Source organism: Callithrix jacchus, chromosome Y, assembly GCF_049354715.1.
Source record: "Callithrix jacchus isolate 240 chromosome Y, calJac240_pri, whole genome shotgun sequence".
Lineage (NCBI taxonomy): Eukaryota > Metazoa > Chordata > Mammalia > Primates > Cebidae > Callithrix > Callithrix jacchus.
Window position 1 is genome coordinate 5,846,437 of NC_133525.1, and position 25,074 is coordinate 5,871,510.

Here is a 25,074-nt window from a genome sequence, read left to right on the forward strand (position 1 = left end):
CTTTATGTTTAGATGCTGTACACACATACACACACCCTGACACACATATATACATACATACATATATATATACACACACATATACATACACACATACATATATAAAGAAATATGTATGTAGATGCATCTATATATTTGTATGTATATATATAGGGATACAGACATATGTCTATATATGTAGATCTATGTATGTAGATGCTAGATATAGATGCTTCTTCATATATAAAGGTTTCTTTCTTAAAAAACATCATGAACTATAACCCAAATAAAACTGTAAAGACTGTAGCCTATTCTTGTGCCAGTCAGTGAGTTTTGGCTCATAAAAGGCAGCCACTGTACAAACTGTGTTCCAATGGGGAAAACGCTGAGCTGTGACCATTCCAGCTGTTTCCGTACCTCACTTCTGTTTTCTGTAAGTCACTTTCTTTTTCTGTCCATAAATCTTCTTCCACCAAGTAGCTTCACTGGAGCATCAGAGGCTACACTAGCTAAAGAGACTATCCAACTTATGAATGAATTATTCTTTGCTCAGTTAATTCTTTTTCTTTTAACACATAGGTAGGGACTTGTATTGCTGTTTTGTTTTCTATTTTATAGTCCTTTTGACCCTCTCCTCTGGGTATCTTTGTACTTGCTGATTTTTGGTGTGTATGTTTAGTGACATGACGTTAATTCTTTTCCCCTTGTTCTTTCTGCATTTACTATCGGTATTTTCTTCACAGTTATTCTGGAGGCTTATATAAAACACCTTATAAGTCTGTCTTAAGCTGGTAACTGACCTACGGTTGCATTACCACGTTTACCTTCCCTCCCCTTTTGTTACATTTTTATATGGTGTGTTCATTTATTATTCTGATTTATATAAGAACATTAAAGTATTCTATATATTTACCCTTATCACACAGTTCTTTTAGTGATACCATTTACTATCACTGTTTTTGACCTAACTTTCTTTCGCATTCCCTGTAAGGTAGTTTTGTTTGTGAATACCCTTAGCTTTTGTCTGGAACCTCTTTGTTTTGCTTTTGTTTCAGAAGAACAGTTTTTCTGGGCTTGACATTATTGGTTGGCATTTTTCTCCCAGCACTTTAAATAAATAATTCCGCTGACTTCTGGCCTGCAAGATTTCAGCTGACAATTCTTTCAATAGTTTTATGAAGACTTCCCATGTGTGACAAATTGCATTTTTCTTTCTGCTTTCAAATTTCCATTTGCGTAGGACTTTTGACCATTTAATGATAATGTATTCTAGTGTAGATTTGGTGTGGTTCACCTGATTTAGCATCTGTTGAGTATCGTGAATCTGGGTCCATTTCCCTCCCCGGAATGAGGAGTTTTTTTTTTTTTGAGACGGAGTTTCGCTCTTGTTACCCAGGCTGGAGTGCAATGGCGCAATCTCGGCTCACCGCAACCTCCGCCTCCTGGGTTCAGGCAATTCTCCTGCCTCAGCCTCCCGAGTAGCTGGGATTACAGGCAAGCACCACCGTGCCCAGCTAATTTTTTGTATTTTTTTAGTAGAGACGGGGTTTCACCATGTTGACCAGGATGGTCTTGATCTCTTGACCTCGTGATCCACCCGCCTCGGCCTCCCAAAGTGCTGGGATTACAGGCTTGAGCCACCGCGCCCGGCCCGAATGAGGAGTTTTGAGCCATTAGTCCTTCAAATAAAGTATCTTTTTTCTTTCTCCTTTCCCCTGAAATTCTCATAATGTGCTATGTTGACTTGCAACATAAGTGGTGTTCATCAGTCAATTATGCTTTCCTTAGTCTCTTCATCCTTTATTCCTTTTGTTCTTGGGTGGCTGATTTCAAATTTTATGTTCTAGAGTTCACATTTCTTTATTCTCTGTGTTCTGTTGCTCACGCTATTGAATTTTTAAAATTTCAATTGTCGTATTTTTCAGTTTCAGAATTTGTTTTGTTCTTCCTCACATCCATCTCTGTGCCATTCTTTTTGTGTATCACTTTCCTGATTTCACTTAATCATGTGTGTGTCCTCTTGTAACTTACTAAACTTTTTGACAGTGACTTTTAAATTCTGTCAGGCAATACACAGATCTTCATTTCTTTATTGTCGGTTTCTAGAGATACGTTCTCATTATTTTATTTTTTTGAGACGGAGTCTTGTACTGTCTTCCAGGCTGTAGTGCAGTGGCACGATCTCAGCTCACTGCAATCTCTGCCTCTTGGGTTCAAGCAATTCTCCTGCCTCAGCCTCCTGAGTAGCTGGCACTACAGGAGTGCACCACCACACCTAGCTAATTTTTAGGTGTTTTCCATAGAGACGAGATTTCACCGTGTTGACCCAGGTGATCTTGATCTGCTGACCTCGTGACCCACTCGCCTCCTGATCCGCTTGCCTCGGCCTCCCCAAGTGCTGGGATTACAGGCATGAGCCATGGCACTGGGCCTGTTTTCTTCTTTTTATCGTGTCTTATTTTCCTGAATCTTCATGTTCTGTTGAGCTTTGTGTTTGTGTCTGTGCATTTGAAGAAACAGTCTGTCTCAGTCTTTTCAGACTGGCTTTCACTAGGAAATATATTTGCAAGTCATCCTAATGAGAACTCTGGATCTTTATTCCTATCTGCCCTGGACAGTTTTGTTTTGTTAGTTGTTTTAAAAACCTGTAATATCCTGCTTCTAAAAACAAGTGTGACTGTGTTATACCTGTCTGATGTGTGCAGTAAGACAGAAATGGAACTTTCGGTTGGCACACAGGAATGCTGTGGGAGTGAATATACACACTGCTCTTTCCCCTTTCCTGCAGAAGAAACCTCAGGCATGCATCATTTAAAAATTTTATGTACTTACACTGGTCACAAAAACATGCCTGTCTCCTTAGCAGCCCTGGGCATCCATACTGTGCCAATTCTTTCTGTGTTCTCTCTGAGAAAAGACAGAAGCTAGAGCCTTAAGAAAGTGTACTGAATGTCCAGGGACACTGAATTTTTGCCACCCTCTCTCTTTTCCTTCACCCATCGCCTTTTGCTATGAGCTGTGCTGGAAGCTGGATAAGAAGCTAAACTAGGTAAAAGAACACTGTCCTGCTGGGCCAGGTGCGGTGGCTCACACCTGTAATCCCACCACTCTGGGAGGCTTAGGCACATGTATCACTTGATGCTGGCAGTTCGAGACCAGCCTGATCAATGTACAAAAATACAAAGTTAGGCAGGCACGGTGGTGCACCCCTGTCTCTAAGAAAAACACAAAATTAGGCAGGCACAGTGGTGCATGCTTATGTAATCCTACCTACTCAAGAGGGTGAGGCAGGAGAATTGCTTGAACCAGGGAGGCAGAGCTTGTGGTAAGCCAAGATTGTGCCACCGCACTCTAGCCTGGGCAACAAGAGCAAAATTCCATCTGAAAAAATAAGAAAAAGAAAAGTAAAGTAAAGAATACTGTTCTTACTGTTCATTTTAGTGCAGCTGTTCTCAGTTTGTGATTATCCAGGATATTGCAAATGCTGAAAGGACTCTGAGCTTCTCAAAAGGCAATTCTGATATATTATTTTAAATCTGTGTTTATGTGGTGAAACAATATCTGAGACTTCTATATTACTGCCTGGCTGATTTGGCAATAATTTAAAGTAAGTTACTATATAAATATGTTAGCAAGCAATTACAAATTTCTTAAAATTATTAATAAATTTCAGCAAAGAAATGAGTAATAGACACGAAATGTTAGCTACAGAAATAAAAAATACAGGAATCAGAACAAAAGATAGTGTATTGGCTCAATAGTAGAATGTATAAGACACAGAAAAAAAAAAATTCATTGACAAAGAGAATTTCCTCTTTATTGTATCTGACCATGAAAGAGAAAATAAGCTGAAAAAAGTGAACAGAGTTGCAGAGACCTGTTGTTTCAGGATCCTAAGGGTGTTGCTTTTCTGGCCAAAAACCTCTGTGGGTGGTGGTGCTTTTGCCCAGGTTTTGCTCAGGCCTACTGTGCTTGCTCCACCCACTCAGCTTGGCAGGCTGCGCTTGGCTCACATCACTGGCTTGGGTCCCATGCCTGCCACGGGCCAGCCAGATGTAGAGGGGCGAGGGTTGTGTGAACAAGTGAATGCAGGATCTGGCTACTGCACACAGCACGCTGGCTGCTGCACAAGGGTGGCTAGCTCCAGGTGCTGGGACAGGCACCAGCTCTCTGTGAGGCTTCAGATGAATCAGGCACACGACAAGCAGCTTCCACAACTGCCACTGAGGAACACAGTGGTAACCGGAAGCCTGGAACCTCCAGAAACCACAAGGCCCCAAAGAGGGACTCACAATCCTGGCTCAGGGAGCTCCCAGTTCTGGGATCCCTGAAAAGCTGCAGCTCTTCTCTCCTCTTCACTCACAAAGTGGTGAGCAAGGGGCAGGTGTTACCCCTGTTTGTTTTAGAGCTCTTTCAGCCCCACCATGCAGCAGGTTTCAAGTTCCTGTCCTGTGTCCGGGAAGAATGAAGCATGCAGACGGAGGGTTAGCAAGACCAAGAGCAGCTTTACTGAGCAACACAACAGTCCTGGAGTGGGAAGATCCTCTCTGGATGCAGGCTGTCCTGTCATTTCTGCAGCTCTAAGCTACTGTTCCTGGCTGAAAACAGTTTATGGGGGGAAGAAAAAACAAAAAAACTTCACAAAAAAACAGTAGGAGACACAAATAAAATATAATTTTGCTTAAAAAACAAACTGGTGAGTGAAATCACAAAATAGCAATAAGAAAATATGTTACTGCAGATACTAAACTACTGAATAGATAATAAACATTCTATGAGGAATTTTGTAACTTAAAAGAAACAACACTTCTTCAAAACTCAAAAACTGGCAACTCAATCAAGATGAACAAGGTAATCTGAATAATTCTGTGGCAATTACAGAAATTGAATTTGTACATGAAAAGTCCAAAAAAGAAGACCCAGAATATTACTGGATCATCGAACCAAAGATTTTTAGGAATTTACATCAAGTTTACACAATGTCTCCAGAAACTGGGCAGAACACTTAAATTCAAAATAAGACCATTCTTACGCTGATACAAAACTAGAAAAGGACAATATTAAAACAGAAATTACTAATGTATTCATGTATATAGGTGTTAAAATCAACAACATTTTAGCAACGTAAGCTAAGCAAATACAAAATGAAATGTGCATACAACGCAAAGAGTGGGGTTAAGTCTCATCTATGAAGAGCTACCTCAACACTGATACTTCAACACTGAAAATCAGTTAATGTAATCTGTAAAAAAGAAAAGTAATATGGTTTATATCAACAGATGCAGAAAAGTGACAGCACCTGAAAATTTCAACACTCAATAGTAGAACCTGCTAGGAAACTAAGAATGAAGGAGAACTTATTCTTAATAGAGAGCATTTCCTAATAAATCCAGAATGTACAAAGAACTAAAACAGATTTACAAGAAGAAAACAAACAAGCCCATTCAAAAGTGGGCAAAGGATATGAACAGACACTTTACAAAAGAAGACATATATGAGGCCAACAAACATATAAAAAAATGCTCATCATTATTGGTCATTAGAGAAATGCAAATCAAAACCACATTGAGATACCATCTCACGCAAGTTAGAATGGTGATCATTAAAAAATCTGGAGACAACAGATGCTGGAGAGGATGTGGAGAAATAGAAACACGTTTACACTGCTGGTGGGAGTGTAAATTAGTTCAGTCATTGTGGAAGACAGTGTGGTGATCCCTCAAGGACCTGGAAATAGAAATTCCATTTGACCCAGCAATCCCATAACTGGGTAGATATCCAGAGGATGATAAATTGTTCTACTATAAGGACACATGCACACAAATGTTTATGGCAGCATTATTTACAATAGCAAAGACCTGGAACCAAGCCAAATGCCCATTGATGATAGACTGGACAGAGAAAATGTGGCACATATACACCATGAACTATTATGCAGCTGTCAAAAAAGATGAGTTCATGTCCTTTGTTGGGACATGGATGAACCTGGAGACCACCATTCTCGGCAAACTGACACAAGAACAGAAAATGAAATGCTGCATGTCCTCACTCATAGGCGGGTGTTGAACAATGAGAACACCTGGTCACAGGGAGGGGAACACAACACACTGGGGTCTGTTTCAGGGAATAGGAGAGGGACGGTGGCAGGGGTGGGGGATTAGAAAGAGAGCATGGGAAGAAATGCCAGATATAAGTGAAGTGGAGGAAGGCAGCAAATCGCACTGCCATGTGTGTTCCTATGCAACTATCTTGCATGTTCTTCAAATGTACCCCAAAACCTAAAATGCAATAAAAGATATTTAAAAATTAGAAAAAAATTATTTTGGGACCACAAGTGTAATCATCACGTCCTCAAAACACACAAAAAGCATAAAGCTTCCTAATTGTTCACATTGGAAAAGAAAAGTTGATTGAGAAGAGACTTAGATTTGCTATCTTACAAAGAATTGACCAGCTAGGAAAGCGTTTTTAACCAAGGAAAATTCTGCAGGGTTATAACACAAATGAAAATCAAATCAACAGCCCAGAAAGAGAGAAACATAAAAAAAGGCCATCTTCAAGTCTGTTCTGTGTCACTTTGACCGTTTTGTCATGTATACACAAAACATGCTTAATATTATTTTTCTGAAGGACAGCTGGGTCAGCATGTAAGTCCCGAAGTAGAGGCAGTACCCTCTGTGTCCAGTTGCTTGACACACTATTCTTGAAAGGTTGCATAGACAGAGCTTTTAGTTAACAGCTTTATGAAACGGCTACAAATCCAGTGGTGCAGAAGTTTTGAATTTCTGAAGAGCAGAAACGATCTCATTTAATAGTCACGGAACGATATCAAGATGAGGATGATAATGAAAGAGCCTAGAAATAAAAATAAGTTAAGATTTTGTTATATAAATCCTGAACAGTGCTCACTAGCTCATGACTGTAAAGGACAGCCACTTTGTGGTGTGGGTTGACAAGAAACACGAAAGCTGAAGTTTTCTGAGATGCTTGCTTTCTCCATTAGAATTAGCTCTCTAAGACTGCTGTACAATTTCTTCCATTTTCCATCATTTAGTCAATAATATTTGGAATACTGTTAAAAGTTTACCAGTTTTTTAGACTGCTAAAAGAGAAGTTGTGTGGAAAAATAATTGTAAACGTTAATTAAAATTTCACTAGCTATTGGCTTATGGAAATGCCACAGCTAGATGACATGTAACACATTTTTCATGAGTCTTACGTATCATATCATCTAGTCAAGCTCCATTAAAAGTGTTAGCCTTTCCGGTTAACACTTCCAGGAATCTTTAAAACCACAGAGTATATGAAAATGCCCCGCACAACTTTCAGATCATTACCACAGAAGCATTAAGTAACCTACACACACAAGGGTTTTATAAGTTATGTAAAGTGGCAGAGAACTATGAAAATATTCTAAAAACATGCAGATTTACAATGTAATTACTGTACCTTCTTTGGGGGTATTATCAGTAAGCAAAAATGCTAATAAACATCAGTTTCACACAGAAAAATTAACATCAAGTATGAGGAAGGCTACATACATTTTTCATTATGCAGTGTGTATTGCACCTGTGGAAAATTTAAGTATCTTCTTAAAACGTATTTTTCAGTTAGCAAAGTGAAAGATCATTGTTTTAAACCCCCCTAAGTGTACTCACGTATCGTTCACTTCCCAGTTTAAACCGATCATAGACTTGGATTAGGTCCTCCGTTTTGTACTGTTCTAGCACCACAAAATTTTCCAAACTTCTGCTTGTTTTTCGTGCACAATCTTGGCAATGTACTATGTAGGTTTTTTGAGTATTGCTTTCAATAGTGACCAAAAGCAGATTGAAAACCTCCACCTATATTACATAAATAAATACATACATACATACATACATACATGCATGCATACATACATACATACATACATACATAGTAGTGGACAGTGGTATCTGAATTTACTTTAGCACTATAACGATGGGAAATCTACTTCACGTGGAACTGGATGGTGATTTTTGGTTAAATGTAAGTACTTAAGAAAACAAAACAAGACTATGGTTGTGGGTTTGAGACACCAACGTTTCTTTTGTAGCACATCCAGAGAAAGAATTATGTGGTATGTTCAGACATTGTCACGAAAGCTCAATTCAAGGTTAGATGAACATCAGTATAATTTTATTTTACCCAAAATACCCGTGTACCACCAGACAAAAGTGACCGTAATTTGTTTTTCACTTTTTTGTGAGACTATTCACAGAACCTGTTCTGTGTCAGGTTTGTGTTCCCCCAGTGACTGAGCTCCACAACGACTACGTTTCATTTTTTGGATGTCTGGAGCACTTCATTGTGCTTAATTTTCAGCAAAGCTAAAACTGTAATTTAAAAAACCTTGGAATATGCCCATAATCCGATTTTTTCAAGGGAAGAAAACTGAATAACAAAAAGGGTTGTTTTAAGTCTCATATTAAAAAGTATAAAAGTGTATTCGTTAACACGCGCGTAACAGGAGAAAGAAATGTACATCTTATCGACAAAGACGCGTTGCAAAAGCTCAGCAAGAGTAATAGACAATATTGAGGAATACAACGGTTGTTTTGAAGTTCCAGAGAGAGAGATAGATTCACTTTTCGGAAGGCAAACACCTAACTGAAATCTACTTGAGCTCACAATAATATACTTCGGTGAGTTTGCACAATTTGAAAGCTGCCAATGAATTTAGTAAGTTTATCTCAGAATTACAAATTTAAAGGTTCAGAGTGAACTTTTACTTTCTTAGCCAAGCATCCCTGCTCGGACTCTGGGGAAATGGGAAAGAAACTGTGTGAGACCATGACAGCCCACGTACGGGAGACCGGACGGTGGCCACAGCGTGAAGGGTGGTGTTTACGCGGTATTCTCCTAGGGTAGTGGGCCGCCCGCAATGGCGGCTTCTGGGCGTGCATGAGCGGTCCCGCGGAGACGCGCATGTGCGACCACTGACCGGTTAGTCAACAGGGGCGGGGAAGGCGGCGGTTCGCAAAAAAGGGACTTTTTTTTTCCAGTCTAGCGGTTAGACCTTCACGAGGCGCCCGTGACATATGCACGGAAGTCTCGTTTAGGCAGAAAGTGCATGCAGGCCACCCAGTCACTGTGTGTAGCGAGGACAAAGAGTATGGTGTTGGCTCCGGCGAGTGGCCACAGTCTTGGATGCGGTTGTATGAGTTGAGTAGCGCTGTGGTCCTTGCAGGGGCCGGGCCTATGGAATTCTTGAAGGCGAGTGACTATGAAGCCCAGGGAAACAAGCGTCCTGTATCTTGTTTTGCCCGCTTCCCTTACGGATGGAGCAACCGCTGACCGGATGCTGAGCGTGCCGGGTCCGCGTTTCCGGTGTGGCAGTTTTGTGACGTAGAAGAACCTGAAACCGACAGCGGCGAGGGGAGGGCGAATGGCCGCCACCTGCTTCTCTTGACCTGCCTTAGAAAGAATGGAAAGCAGAGGCCAGCGGGAAGACACCTTGAAGGTTAGGGATCCAGGATTGCGCTACACCCCTTTCTTAACTCGGAGAGCCACTGGATAGCCGGCTAGCCGAAAACTGTGCGCCTTTTGTGTAGTATTGTGCCTTTGCGTTAGGCGATACGGGAACTAGGCCCGTAGGAGATTAACCGGTTGATTCGCGGGACAGGTTATTTGTGGTTTACTCTCTTTTTACCGCAGAAGGAATGTTGATATAGGTCTAACTCTGTTTCCATTAAGGGCAGATCCTTTACCTTTGAAGTCTGCCCGACGACGGGGCAGGATATGTGGTGTACGTGTGAGATCAGGCTCCTATACCGTGTCAGGAACCTACTGCAGTTTGCACTGCAGTGCTTCGGACCCTTATGCCTGCATTTTTGCCTCCCACGCCTGGGGGAGAGAATGAATAAAGGATAAAGCTTAGGTGCGGTTTGAGGGATTTAACGGTCTGCCTTTTGAGATAGTTTTTCACTGCGTCGTATTAAGGCCTGCAACTTACTGATTCTTAATATGTTAAATAGACCGTAGAAACAGAGAACTAAGGAATAGAGAATTCGGCGGTACGAGTTTACAATGTTTTCTATGTAACTGGCAACACTTAACTCTTGATAAAGCGTACTGTCTACTTCGCTAGAATTAAGTAGTAACCAGATTCAGATGGCGAAGTTTTAAAATACAGTATCTTAATCGATGATGCATTTAATTTGATAGTATCTTGAACTTTCAATACATATGTAAGCGTGTTATGGCGTAGAAGGTTTGTTCAGAGAGGTGACAAAGTTGCTCTGGGCGTTGCACTTGTTTCTTGCAACCTATTTTGACGTAGGTGATTGTCCGCCCCCCCCACCGCCACGCCCCCCCCACCGCCACGCCCCCCCACCGCCCGCCGCTACTGAGTACTTCTTGGTAAAGCATTATGCTGCAAGCCCATAAAGCGAAATCACCTTTTCCCCCTATAGTTTTAAAATCTAGCCGTATAAGGAGGCAGGAGTTAAGAATGGGTATGTCATTTTAGAAGCATTAAAGAAAAGATGTGTCGCTTTTTAACTTTGTCACCAAAGACCTCTGAAGTTGATGTTTAAAATGGGAGAAATGAATACTGCCACCTTCATAGAGCGTCAAACATGAAATGACAGCTGTGTAAAGCTGCACAGTACTCAAAACATAGTGAAGTTGGTTTATTATTTTAACTTTTGATGTCTAGGAATTTATCTGCCTTAAAAATAGTTGCACAGTCTTTGGCGCCAGTCGACCGTAAGGAATCTTCAAATGTTCCGGTGTCCATTTATTTTTAGGTTTAGGATATCAAGAAAACCACTGTCTTTGGGAACATTTTACTATTAACGACTGTAGCTAAATTGAATGTTTGTTTAAGTTACTGAGAAATGGATGGTAGATTTTTTTGTTGTTGTTGTTTGGAAAGCTTTTACCATGGTAAATTGTTCAAGAAAATTTGTTTGGAGTGAATGAATTTGAACTTTGTTGGTATGAAACTGCCGGTATTCAGGTGGTGCCATTTGCATTTGTCATGGTTGATAGACTTAAGCATCTTTAAAATCTTGTCGGGTAATGCCAGGCAGTCCCAGCAGCCAAGTGTATGGTACAGGATAAGATTGGAATCCAGGTCTTCTTATTTGTCGCTTGTGATCTTATCTGTTCTTGTGTGTCAGCATGTGAGCTATTGATACCTCTTTTCTAGCTTGCGGATCTGGACCTGAACTCCTCTGAGAAACAGAGTGGAGGAGCAAGTACAGCAAGCAGTAAGTAAAACCTTTGTTTTTGGCCCAGCCTCGCTCTGTAGCCGAGGCTAGAGTGCAGAGATGCCATCTCGGCTCCCTGCAGCCTCCGCCTCCCTGGTTCAAGCGATTGTGCTGCCTCATCATCCCGAGTAGCATGGATTACGGGCGCGCCACGCCTGGCTAATATTATGAGGAGAGAGACGGGGTTTCCCCACGTTAGCCAGGATGGCCTGGATCTCAGATCTCCTGACCTGCCCACGTCGGCCTCCCAGACGACTGGGATTAGAGGGTGAGCCCATCGCTCCCCCGGCCCGAAAACTCTTTTTTAAAAACGGAGCCTTGGGCTGGGCTCGGTGGCTCAGGCCAGTAATCACAGCACTTGGGAAGGACGAGGCGGGTAGAGCCTGAGGTCAGGAGATCGAGACCAGCCTGGCCAAGGACGGTGAAACGCCGGCTCTACTAAAAATACAAAAAAATTAGCCCGGCGTGGTGGCTCGTCTCTGCACTCCCAGCTGCCTTCGGAGGTTGAGGCAGGAGGATCCCTTGACCTGGGATTCAGAAATTTCCAGAAAATTTTCACTCTCCAACTTTTCATGTGTTTTTATGGTATCTCCACTTTAATCTTTGGACATTTTAAAAAAGCCTCTTCCTGGGTAGATGATTTAGTATAGCACATAGAACCTTTTTTTCCTCTCTCTCTACGACACTGTTACGTTGGAGTAATGGCCGCGTTTAATGATCAGTGTTGATTTCATGTAGCAGTTATCTGAAATAGAGCCTTTTAAAACATGGTTATTAAATAACCACTACTAGCTACTGAAATACATTTGGTTCTCAGCGTATTTTCGAGTAAGCATTTTTTCCCCTTCATCTTGCAAAGTAGTTTCCTGTATGAAATACAGGTTTTAGAAGTTTGTTTTCCAGGACCTATCTTTTCATAGACGTTTTCTGAATAGGCAGCGTCGTGGTGATGTCATAGGCTTCTAATTTTACATTTTCTCTTTTAGAAGGACGCTATATACCTCCTCACTTACGGAACAGAGAAGCGTCTAAAGGTATGTATTTAAGGCAAGTTTGTAGATGTAACCTTTAGCAGCTCATCAAAGCCTAGGGAAAAAGAGTGACTTGAGGAAGTCTGTGAACACTTTTTGTCCCCTCCTGTGCCTCTTTTGGACTGTCTTTAGGAACTAGCACTTTCTGTCCTCGGAAAAGTTCCTCGAATGTTGAATGATGGATACTTATTGTGTCCTGTGGCAGACTGAGCCCAAAGAATTTGGGTTTGTGTCGTTAACCTACCAAGTAGGTTAACTATGGTACTGTATCTGTTGGTAACATTTATGGTGTGGTTTGAATTTGAAAGTGGCATATTTTTGCGAATGCCTTATGTCAAAGAAACTGTCTGGTGGTAAAGTTTCTGCTTGCTGCTGTCTTGAAAAGTTGCCACAGTGAAATGGTGTTTTGTTTTTCTGGACTAGTTAACAGTTGTAAAATTATCACTTTGGGCCACATTCAATGAGCTGGGGATATGTTTCAACCCAGACAACTTCATTGGAAAGGTGTTGTATGAAATGCATTAAAACACCTAGGGTTGTTTCCTATCAAATTTGTAAGGTAGAAGAGTTCATTAGAAAAGTTTAATTGGGGTGATGTTTTGAGTGCCTCACGCACATCAAAAAATTTCTAGGAGAAGGAAATGTCAGGAAAAATATTTAAAACCAAAAGGAAAGAAGCTAATGATAAAGGGGTGTGGAGTGGGTAGAGTACTTGCAGTTGACTTTGTTTTTCTCTGTTTAGTCTGTACCCTGTTTTTAAGTCTGTATGTGTTTATCAGAAGACCACTTTGCTAAGGATTGTTTTCTTTTTTCAGAGTAACTGCAGAGTTTCTTTTATCACAAGCATGCTAAGTGTTGTATCTGGCTGGAATTGCACCCGAGGTGTCTTAAGTGCCTTAAGAAGAGTTGGCAATATTTTAGTATTTGCGGGGATGGAAGAGACGTTAACCATCTAACTTCCTTAATGTGGGAAGTACTATGGGTCATTTGTCTAATACTGGATTTTTAAAAGCAGGGGAGAATGAAAAGTGACAACTTTATAAACTTGTAACTTTAAACATTTAATTAAAAGTTTGGATTAGGGAAGCCCTCCAGCAAGTTTGCTCTTGTCATTCCTTTGTCAGTTTGTAGACAATGAAAGTAGGTAATAATGAGGGTTTTTAAAACTCAAGTATAGGTTTATTCTCACTGAGGGTATTAAGATGACACAATTATGTTTGGACTCTTGGTAGGCCAGTAGTGTGTGTATGAGCGTAGCACACAGTGATGTTTGTAACAACTTAGTTTTAGTTGTTAACAGTAAAATAGAAAGTCTTGACCATCTCTGAATGCGAGATTGTGTTAAAATAACTTTATGTGAATAGTTCGAGAAACGTTGTTTTTAGGTGGTAGGATGCCATAGTGACTTAAGAAATGGGTTGTGATGTTCCAAGTTAGAGCAGTGTCAATGGGAAAACCTAATTTGCTGTATCTTTACTGTCCCCTGCCTGAAATTTTCAAAGAGTAATTAGAAATTCTCTGTCTTAATAGGCCTGACATATTTTTATCTGATTATGTAGATCTCTTCTCTTAGTTCAAGGTAATCCACAGTCCCTGAGGTAGTCTTTAGCTGGGCCTTTCCAAAATGTGTATTATACATAGCTTACGTTAAATGTTTAGGTTTAACACCTTTTGCGTTACGTTATTCAGGATTTGTCAAAGATGTCAGGATCATAGCTAGGAAACTAACAGAAGCATCGCTTGCACTAGCTACAAGTTGAGCTTAAAAGTGAGGGAGTTGGAATCCCTCCTAATCAGTCATAGCTTAAAAAAAGACATCGTAAATAATTGCATTGGAGTAGGTTTACGTGTTGGACACATAACATTTATACTTAGGGGGTGAATGAAAACAATTACTATTGTGGTGATAGTATCATAGCTGTGTTACATGCAGGCTACGTTGTTCTCAGGTCATGAGATTACTTTGCCTCATTTAATCATCTCTGGTAGAAGAACACATTAACGCTTGTAAAAATTCTGCTTATGGGACCTGTTGGTTGACCTTTGTTCCCACAAGGATAAGATAAAGGAAGACTACATGTGAAGCACCTGTTGACCTTTGTTCCCAGCAGGATAAGATAAAGGAAGACTACATGTGAAGGACTTCGTATTTGGGAAGATGGAAATCGTGTAAACGTCTCATCAGCTTTCAATTTTTGCTTTTTTTATTGAAGGATTCTCTGATAAAGACAGTTCAGGTTGGAGTTGCAGCAGAGATAAGGATGCATATAGCAGTTTTGGGTCTCGAGAATCAAGAGGAAGGTCTGGTTATTTCAGTGATCGTGGAAGGTAAATCCCAGCTTGTGTGTTTATACAGTAGCAGTTTAGGAATCTTAATTTGGCAAGTTCTCATTCTTCATACTTACACTGGTCCTTGAGCATATCTTTAAGAGACTACTCATGGATTTAAAGCAGAGTGATGGTTTATCATTGCTCTGTTGGCACTGAGAGTTCTTTACTAAAAGTAGTTTATTAATTTAGACGAATATACTATTTGACACAATGAAGTCTGTTTCAACTTAAATGATACAGTCTGCGACAGCTTTAAATGCTTCGTGTGTGTGCGTGCATGCGTGCGTGCGTGTTTCTTGAGACAGAGTCTTGCTCTGCTGCCCAGGCTGGAGTGCAGTGGCACGATCTGGGCTCATTGCAGCCTCCACCTTCTGGGTTCAAGTGATTCTCCTGCGTCAGTCTCCCAAGTACCTGGGACTACAGGCGCCCACCACCTGGCCGGCTAATTATTCTTTTCTTGGTAGAGACGGGACCGGGTGGGTTGGCTTATGCCTGTAATCACAGCACTTTGGGAGGGCGAGGTGGCAGGATCACAAGGTCAGGAGTTCGAGACCAGCCTGACCAACACGGTGAAACCCCATCTCTACTAAAAATAGAATGATTGGATGGGTATGGTGGAATGTGCCTGTAGTCCCAGCTACTCAGAAGGCTGAGGTAGGAGAGTCACTTGAACCCAGGAGACAAAGGCTGCTCTGAGTTGAGACGGCACCACTGCACTCCAGCCTGGGTGGCAGAGCAAGACTCCATCTCAAAACAAACAAACAAACAAACAAACAAACCCTAATAATTGAATTTGATCCTGTCTTGTTTTTCAGAAACAGGAATAAAACTCTAAGAAAAATGTTCTCTTGTCACGTGTCTTCTACTTTTTTATATCTAAAAATGTTATATCTAAAAAATTTCATGTGTTATTCCTGCTTTCCTGCCAGTAAATATATTTAGATGATACCAGTAAATATGTTTAGATGGTACTGTCTTAAATGAAGATGTAAAGTATGCACTAGTTGTAAGTATCTAAACCTAATTCTTAGCATGAGATGTCTAAGCTGTGTAATTTTATAAAAATTTTTATAATTTTCTTAAGAACGAAGACACAGATTACACATAAGCGCTGGTTAATTAGAGGGGCTTATTTCACACGAGGTAAACACTGAGTTGCTGACATCGTTTAAGGGTGGTTGTGTTCAGTAAGTCAGCTGATACCCAAGGACATTTCTAGAGGGGTGATAATCCGATATCGGCTAAATCGTGTATTTTTGATTGCTCGTGCCATTCAGATTTGATGATCGTGGACGGAGTGAATATGATGGTATTGGCAGTCGTGACAGAACTGGCTTTGGTAGATACGAACGGAGTGGACACAGTCGTTGGTGTGACAAGTCGGATGAAGATGATTGGTCAAAACCACTTCCACCAAGTGAACGCTTAGAGCGGTAAGTTTTTGAACAACATGTTATACTAAGCCATAAGTTTCGTAACAATTTATATACATGTAATAATTGTCTGATTTCAGGGAACTGTTTTCTGGAGGAAACACGGGGATTAACTTTGAGAAATACGATGAAATACCAGTAGAGGCAACCGGCAGTAACTGTCCACCACATATTGAAAACGTAAGTTTTTGTTTGACTCTTAAAGTTCTTAATGCAAACCCATTGGATTATGAAACATTAATGCCACTATTAAGAATAGTCTCGGAATTGGCCGGGCACGATGGCTGACGCCTGTAATCCCAGGACTTTGGGAGGCTGAGGCGGGCAGATCATGAGGTCAGGAGATAGAGGCCATTGTGGCCAACGTGGTGAAACCCCGTGTTTACTAAAAACACTCAGGTGAGCTGGGCATGGTGCCACGCACCTGTAATCTGAGCTATGCAGGAGGCTGAGGCAGGAGAGTCCCTTCAACCCAGGCATCGGAGGTTAAGGTGAGCCAAGATTGCGCCCCTGCACTCCAGCCTGGCCACAGAGTGAGATTCTGTCTGAAAAAGAAGAAGGACGACAGGCACGAGCCACCATGCCTGCCTCCAAATGCTGTTTCAATTTTTTAAACCCAGGAGTCCATTTTGTTAAAAAATGCCACGATTCTTTAACTGAAATCATAGCATCTGTAAACCAAATCACAGACAGTTTGGTTACTTCCATTAATATGGTAGTGTAAAACAGAAATTGCAAAAGATACAGCATTTTATATCTGTCATGTTTACTTCTATATTTACTTGTATTTGATTAACCCGGCTACATTTCCTGACAGTTCAGTGATATTGACATGGGAGAAATTATCTTGGGGAACATTGAGCTTACTCGCTATACTCGTCCTACTCCAGTGCAAAAACATGCCATTCCTATCATTAAGGGAAAAAGAGACTTAATGGCTTGTGCCCAGACAGGTAAGCTTAGTTGATAAAAAGCAAAAGTTAAGAATATCTAATTGGGCTTACTTTAAAAGTAGTATGTTCTGAAGGGATGTCTGAGTCCTGTGTTTAGCATTTGAGAGAGCTTGGGGATGTGCCTTTTTGTCTGTACCTCTGGATCCTTGGGATGTATCTGGGCATCTTGAGGAAGCGCATGGCAAATTGTCAGCTTGAATACCTTCTTTAAGAAACAGAACTGCATCTTTTTCAGTTAACTCCACGGGAGTTAGCAGACTGCAGCCTGATCTGAAACCTAGCACTTGTGTATTTTTCAACAGCCATATTCGAATATAAATACCCATTTGTTATGTCTGTGCTGTAGAGGTTAGCCAGAGATTTGGCACAGATAAAAAGTGTTCTCTTGTAGAGACTGGCCTGCAAGAGCCATGTACTGTTAGCTCTTTACAGAAAGTTTACTGATTCCTGCTTTACCTTCCAACACTATAGAGCCACTACAAAGAAATGTTGCACTGAAAGTTGTTGCCACTTTTCAGACAAAATGGTTGTGTTTTGTACAAATTAAAATGTACTGTTTGAAAGTAGAGCACAGAAGTCGCTTTACTCCTTAGGTTTGCCGTATAAATTTACTGTACGTCCTAGAAAATTGGAAATGGAGTAAGAAAAAATTTCCTGTAATTCTCGAGAGCATCGAGAACACTTTATCAACGATTAATATTCAGAAATGATAAGTCAGTGTTTTGTCTTCAGGTTCTGGGAAAACGGCAGCATTTCTTTTGCCCATACTGAGTCAGATATATACAGATGGTCCAGGAGAAGCTTTGAAGGCCGTGAAGGTAAAGGTATTGCTGTAAAATGAGACATTTTTGTTTTAAAAAGGCTTTGCAAATGCCTGTTGACTTTTCTAAACAAGGCCAGCTACACCTTATTTTTATTTTTTCACCCCGTTCACCCAATGAAAATAAGTCTGTAGGTGTAGTCTGCACATTATAAAAGGAAACTGGTAAGTTTTAAAAAAGAATTACAGTTTTTGGCCAGAAAGTGTAAATTATTTTCATTTTTTAGGGAAACGGAAGGTGTGGGCGCCGCAAGCAATATCCAGTTTCCTTGGTTTTAGCCCCAACGAGAGAATTGGCTGTACAGATCTATGAGGAAGCCAGAAAAGTAAAATACTCATTTTAGTGATTGTTGCTTTTCTCCTTGATCAAACGATGTTTTTATGGCCACTGACATGTTCTTTGCTTACAGTTTTCATACCGATCTAGAGTTCGTCCTTGTGTAGTCTATGGTGGTGCTGATATTGGTCAGCAGATTCGGGACTTAGAACGTGGATGCCACTTGTTAGTAGCCACTCCAGGACGTCTAGTGTATATGATGGAAAGAGGAAAGATTGCGTTAGACTTCTGCAAGTACGTCAGTTTTTACATATGGGATGCGCCTCTTTTTGTATTAGAAGTTGATTACTTCTGTAGTATTTTTACTAGGGCTGCCTGAGCTTCGATAATTTAATTTTCCACATAGTTTTGAAAATTGCAGTTAACCTTTTTGTTTAAAGAGTAAGTGAAATTTTAATTGAGGCTCTAAGCTTTATTTTAACAATCAACATGTGGCTAATTTGGTTGTAATCTTGAGCCATTTTGTCTCTGTGTGTGTGCGTGCGCGCATGTGTGCATGCATGCGTGTGTGTATCTGTTTGTGGCACTGGAATATTCCCTTATGGAGGGGAGTACATTAGTGTAATTAGTTAGGCAACATACCGAGTAATTAGTGTGTCAGATCTAATGATCCAGGATCAACTGAGGGTTTTTCATAACAGGTACTTAGTGTTGGATGAAGCTGATAAGATGTTGGATATGGGATTTGAACCTCAGATACGTCGCATCGTTGAACAAGATACCATGCCACCAAAGGGCGTTCGTCACACCATGATGTTTAGTGCTACTTTTCCTAAAGAAATACAGGTATTGTTGGATGTTTTCGTTTTTGATTAGAGCATATGTGTTTATTATATTTAGATAATTTGTGTACTAAAGTAGGCAATTGAGTATTTTTCTCACTTTTTCAGATGCTTGCTCGTGACTTTTTGGATGAATATATCTTTTTAGCTGTCGGCAGAGTAGGCTCTACCTCTGAGAACATCACACAGAAAGTAATTTGGGTGGAAGACTTAGATAAACGGTCGTTTCTGCTTGATATCTTGGGAGCAACAGGTAAAATTATGAATAATAATAATAATAGTGTCAGTTACATGTAAGGAGAATCTCTTTACATCTCTTCTGTTCCTTCCCTTGCCTTTTCCTCATTCTAAACATAGTTATAACAATGTTTACATTAATTGCCTCCAAGATTTATTCTAGCAGAAGGACTAGAATTAACCCAGTTAATATTTAGATTAACCAGCGATGCTAATTCATTATGAGTAAACAAAGCCTTCTGATTTTTCAGGGAGGGATTCACTGACTTTGGTGTTTGTAGAGACCAAAAAGGGAGCAGATTCCCTGGAGGATTTCTTATACCATGAAGGACATGCTTGTACTAGTATTCATGGAGACCGATCACAGAGAGATCGAGAGGAGGCCCTTCGCCAGTTTCGCTCGGGGAGAAGCCCAATTCTTGTGGCTACAGCTGTATGTAAACGTTATTTTTTAATTAATCATGTTTGTACAGTGCTTTTTTTTTTAAAATAAAAGTTATTTTTCAGGTTGCAGCACGAGGACTAGACATTTCAAATGTGAGACACGTTATCAATTTTGATCTGCCGAGTGATATTGAAGAATATGTGCATCGTATTGGCCGTACAGGACGTGTAGGAAACCTGGGTAATAATTTTGTTAGGGAGTTTTATTTATTTTGGTTTTATTATTGTGATGCACCCAGCAAAGATTTGACAAAGGACCTTAAAAATAGAACGTTTATATCTGAGGAAAAATTTTAGATTAATCAGCCAACTAAATTTTTTTTTCCGTCCGTTTGATTTGGTTGTACTGCAAATCACAATGTCACGTTTTAGTTTTGGACTTACAATATTTTACATAGGGATATAGGAATGTAAGAACAGCATGCTGCTTTATGGAAACTTCATGTGCTTTTTTTGATCTATGTAGGCCTTGCCACCTCATTCTTTAACGAAAAAAATGTGAATATTGCAAAGGATTTGTTGGATCTTCTTGTAGAAGCTAAACAAGAAGTGCCTTCTTGGTTGGAAAGTATGGCTTACGAACACCACTACAAGGGTGGCAATCGTGGACGATCTAAAAGGTACGCACTGTTGTGAGCCTTCCCTCTTGGTATTACCTATTGGGGGCAGTAAGCTTTCAGAGTTAGCTTTTCCCCGAGTAACGGGTTAAACAGTTATTTTCAACTATAATACATAAACGTTTGGGCAAGGGGTAATTATTAGAAAGGTTGACATGGCGTTAGGTGTCAGTTCTTCACTACTGAGTACTTTAGAAACTCTGCTAGAACACCTGGGACATTAATGGTACAGTTCCCATGAGAACATAATGGCACTGAACTGAAAACTTAAATGGGGAACTGTGAACTTGAAGCAGGAATTTGCTGTTTAATCCAACTTTGGACTTACAGTGCCATGCTATATTTTTGCTTTCAATAATAGATTCAGCAGAGGATTTGGTGCTAGAGACTGTCGACAGAGTAGTGGCTCCAGCAGTTCTGGCTTCAGTAGTAGTCGTGCAGGCAGCAGCCGCGGTGGTGGAGGTGGTTACGGCAACAGCAGAGGATTTGGTAGAGGTAATGTTAATTTTTCCTTGAGGAAGGGCTTTTTCTTTTTCTTGTGAGTCCTGTTTTTCATACCATAATTCATTGGGGAAATTTAATTTCTGAGGGACACAAACTCTTAACACTAGATTTCTTTTGTTGGGTTTACGTTAGAGTACTTGAGAAAAAAAAAAGAAAGGTGACTTAATGTTTCTCTCTTTAAACATTTTTCTTGATAGGTGGCTATGGAGGCTTCTACAATAGTGATGGATATGGAGGAAATTATGACTTCCAGCGGGTTGACTGGTGGGGCAACTGAATCTGCTTCACAGCAAAGTCACCCTTACAAACAAGCTAATATGCAAACCACATGTAACTGAGCCAGACTGTGTCGTGTCACCTCAAGAACTTGCAGGACGTTACCAGCAGTGATTGTCCTGAAAATTCAAGGGAGCTCAAAGTCACAAGAAGAAGAATGAAAGGAAATAAAACAGCAGCCCTATTCAGAAATTGGTTTGAAGACTTAATTGCTGTGATTTGGATTTAACTCTCCCCTCCTGCTTCAGTCCCACCCCAAACTGCATTTATAAGTTCGTGGCTAAGGATCGTTTTGTTTGTTAACATACTGTGACTTTAACTTTAGACAGCTTCCTACTTTGATGTCCTGTTGGATCAGTCATGCTCACGATACCCACTGTTTTGACAAAATAAATTTACTAACCTCGGCCTAAAATCAAACCGTGGCACACAGGTGTGATACAACTTCAACAGGAATCATCAATTCATCCGTGAATATAAACGGGGAGAAAACAAAACAAAACATCTTCAGACAGTAGCCTGCATTCGGACCGCTTGACTCTTGCAGTCTTGGGGGGTGGGGGATCATCTTAAAGCATTAAAGCATAGTTTGTTTGTTTTTTTTATGTGGCCAACCTATAGTAAGTTCTGATTTTCTCAGTGTATCCTGGAGGGGCGCTTAGAAACTTACCCTCTTTAAATAAGCCATTCCAGTGGTGAGGAGGTGGAATGTATCACCATACCCATTAATATTTTTGAAAGAGCTCTTAAAGTTAACTGAAATAAACACAGCAGTTTCTCTTCTAAAAAAGTTTGAGAAGTTTATTCTAAGCTAGGCAAATGTGGCACTATTATGCAGCCGTCAAAAATGATGAGTTCGTGTCCTTTGTTGGGACATGGAGGAACCTGGAGACCATCATTCTTGGCAAACTGACACAAGAATAGAAAATGAAATGCTGCATGTTCTCACTCATAGGCGTGTGTTGAACAATGAGAACACCTGGTCACAGGGAGGGCAGCACTACACACTGGGGTCTGTTTCTGGGAATAGGGGAGGGACGGTGATGGGGGTGGGGAATTTGGGAGAGAGAGCATGGGAAAAAATGCCAGATATAGGTGAAGGGGAGGAAGGCAGCAAATCACACTGCCACGTGTGTTCCTATGCAACTATCTTGCATGTTTTTCAAATGTACCCCAAAACCTAAAATGCAATGAAAAATACTGAAAAATTTAAAAAATTATTTTGGAACCGCAAGTGTAATCATCATGTCCTCAAAACGCGCAAAAAAAAAAAATAAATAAATAAAAATAAAAATAAAAAGGATAAATTCCTGGACGCTTGCGTTTTTCCAAACCTAAACTAGGAAAATGTTGAAACCATGAATAGCACAATAACGGAGGTTGCAGTGAGCAGAGATTGCGCCATGGCACTCCAGCTTGGGTGACAGAGCAAGACTGTCTCAAAATTTAAAAATTCCCAAACTGTCCCTCCATACCAGCACCATAACTTTCTCAAAAGACAGACATACCAAGAAGATTCCATGGTTTTATCAACTTGACATTTAACAACAATTTTTCTTTTTTTTGAGATGGAGTCTTGCTGTGTCTCCCAGACTGGAATGCAGTGGCATGATCTCAGCTCACCACAACCTCTGCCTCCTGTGTTCACGTGATTCTTCTGACAGCCTCCCCGGTAGCTAGGATTACAGGCACCCACCACCATGCCCAGCTGATTTTTGTATTTTTAATAGAGACAGTGTTTCACCACGTTGACCGGGCTGGGCTGGAACTCCTGACATCACAATCTGCCCATGTTAGCATCTATTCTTGTAACAATCATGTGCCTTGATTTAAGAATTCCCATGTGGTCAGCCTTCGTGACCATCAGAGCGATTATAAGATCGGGTAAGCAAGCGCGATACACCATGAGGTCTCAGTGGGGCCAGGGGGGATGTTTGGGAAAAACCAAAATCAAAAATAGGCCTTGTGGGTTGGTCACCGACCCTTTCCTGGTGTTTCCTGAGTGTTAGGACATTTTACACAGAGCCACTGTCTCTCAGCTAGGTATGACTATGTCCCATTTACAGATGAAACAGTGAGGCCAGGAAGGTCAAATCACCCGTGTGAGGGAGAAGTGTTGGCATAATTTAGTGTCAATAGAAGAAGGAACACGTTCTGTCTCTAGAAGGGTATAAAGATACTGGCCTGGCGTGGCAGCTCACGCCGGTAATCTCAGCACTTTTTGGGGCCGAGGCAGGTGGATCACCTGAGGCCAGGGGTTCGAGACCAGCCTGGCCAACATGGTGAAAGCCCACCTCTACTAAAAATACAAAAATTAGCTGGGCACGGTGGCAGGCACCTATAATCCCAGCTACTTGGGAGGCTGAGGCAGGAGAATCGCTAGAACCTCGGGGGCGGAGGTTGCAGTGAGCCGTGATTGCACCAAAACACTCCAGCCTGGAGGACAGGGGGAGACTCTGTCTCAAGTATATATATATGTACATGCATGTGTATATATGGATAAGTGTGTATATATGTATGCATATGTGTATATGCATGTGTATGTATGTATATGTGTATATATGTATGCATATGACTGTGTGTATGTATGTGTATGTGTGCGCACATATGTATGCATGTAAGTGTATATATGCACGTATATGTATGTATATATGTGTATGTATATATGTATGTATATATGTGTATGTATATATGTATGTGTATGCATGCATGCACACATGTATATGCATGTGTATGTGTGCGCACATGCATGTATATGCATGTGTGTTGTGTGTATATGTGTGTGCATCTATGTATGTGTATCATATACATATGTATATGTATTTAAGTCAAACATAAACGCGCTGTTTGTGATGTCCTCTTTCTTTAACACGAATCTTAATTTCTCAAGTGTAACTCCAGATGTTGATGCTCATTCGCAGTGTCCAAGCCCTCATTATCCCAAAGTGCTTCATAGTGCTGCCTGCAGAAATGTAAATATTTACTCTGTAATCATCCTTTAATGTTTTTCCTGCCTCACAGAGTTTTTGACTGGCTGTTTTGGAAGACTATGTCTTAGTGTCCCTTAACAGTGGGGGAACCTGTGTGTGTGTGTGCAGACCTGACAAAATTCTCAGGCTTGGGGTTATCTTCTAGGTGAAGCTACTGATGGGGAGAGGGAGCTTTGATTTAGTTAAGGCTTGTCTGACTGCTCCACCTACCGGCTATGAAGGCAATATGCTACCCGCCTTTGAGGTTTTCAGCGTGGCTGGCTGCGAACACCCAATAAAAGTCGGGCATGGCGCATACCTGTCATCGGAGCACTTTGGGAGGCGGAGGCGGGCGGATCACCTGAGGTCAGGGGTACGAGACCAGACTGGCTTACATGGTGAAACCCAGTCTCTACTAAAAATACAAAAATTAGGTCTGGTGCGGTGGCTCACGCCTGTAATCCCAGCACTTTGGGAGACCGAGGCTGGCAGATCACCTGAGGTCACGAGTTCGAGACCAGCCTGGCCAACATGGTGAAACCCCGTCTCTGCTAAAAACGCAAAATTAGCCGGGCGTGGTGGCGGGCACCTGTAATTCCACCTAACTGGGAGGCTGAGGCAGGAGAATCACTTGTACCCGGGAGGCTCAGGTTGCAGTGAGCCGAGATCATGCTGTTGCACTCTAGACTGGGCAACAAGAGCGAAACGCCATCTCAAAGAACAAAAGAGTGTTTGTGCTCCTGGGTCCCTGTACATGGACGTTATGTGAGACGTGGGTTACTACCTGCAGAAGTCCGTCCTGCAGACCCCAAGTCAGCGACAGACCAACGAATGCACTCACATCATTCAGTGAATCAGGTGGGCTGGGGCTGGCCTTGAGGCTTTGAGAGACAAAATGCAGCCCATCCACCAAGACCCTCTGTGCATCCAGACTTTTATTCATACAGAGTTCTAAGTCAACACACTTGTGGATAATTAACATGGTGAAGAGAATGGTTCTCTAAACATTTTCCATAATAGTTTGCCAACCACCCCACGTGAATTCCAAGAGCTATCCACCATAGCCACTTGTCATAGTTTTCAAATCTGAGTAAAGTAACCCCTCCCCCCCACCAAAAATGCTC

At 41.1% G+C, this 25,074-nt stretch overlaps 1 protein-coding gene across 1 annotated transcript; it reads left to right on the plus strand.

Annotated features, from left to right (window-relative positions):
* Positions 1 to 9,369: 9,369 nt before the first annotated feature.
* LOC144581322 (ATP-dependent RNA helicase DDX3X-like) lies at positions 9,370 to 21,401 on the plus strand. Its single transcript, XM_078364506.1, has 17 exons — positions 9,370 to 9,463; positions 11,156 to 11,216; positions 12,203 to 12,250; positions 14,461 to 14,575; positions 15,856 to 16,011; positions 16,092 to 16,191; positions 16,829 to 16,964; positions 17,697 to 17,782; positions 18,012 to 18,110; positions 18,195 to 18,355; positions 18,763 to 18,907; positions 19,012 to 19,156; positions 19,392 to 19,573; positions 19,648 to 19,765; positions 20,051 to 20,204; positions 20,563 to 20,696; positions 20,903 to 21,401. Exons 1-17 carry the CDS (start codon positions 9,428 to 9,430, stop codon positions 20,980 to 20,982), a joined length of 1,956 nt encoding a protein of 651 aa, XP_078220632.1. The 5' UTR covers positions 9,370 to 9,427; the 3' UTR covers positions 20,983 to 21,401.
* The last annotated feature ends 3,673 nt before the right edge of the window (positions 21,402 to 25,074 follow it).

What these genes read in the sequence shown, in the direction of transcription:
- LOC144581322 (XM_078364506.1), top strand. Translation starts at nt 9,428, where the DNA reads ATGGAAAGCAGAGGCCAGCGGGAAGACACCTTGAAG. An exon ending in AGCGGGAAGACACCTTGAAG is followed by an intron (nt 9,464 to 11,155) that starts GTTAGGGATCCA and finishes CCTCTTTTCTAG; the next exon opens with CTTGCGGATCTGGACCTGAA. An exon ending in AATCGTGGACGATCTAAAAG is followed by an intron (nt 20,205 to 20,562) that starts GTACGCACTGTT and finishes TTTCAATAATAG; the next exon opens with ATTCAGCAGAGGATTTGGTG.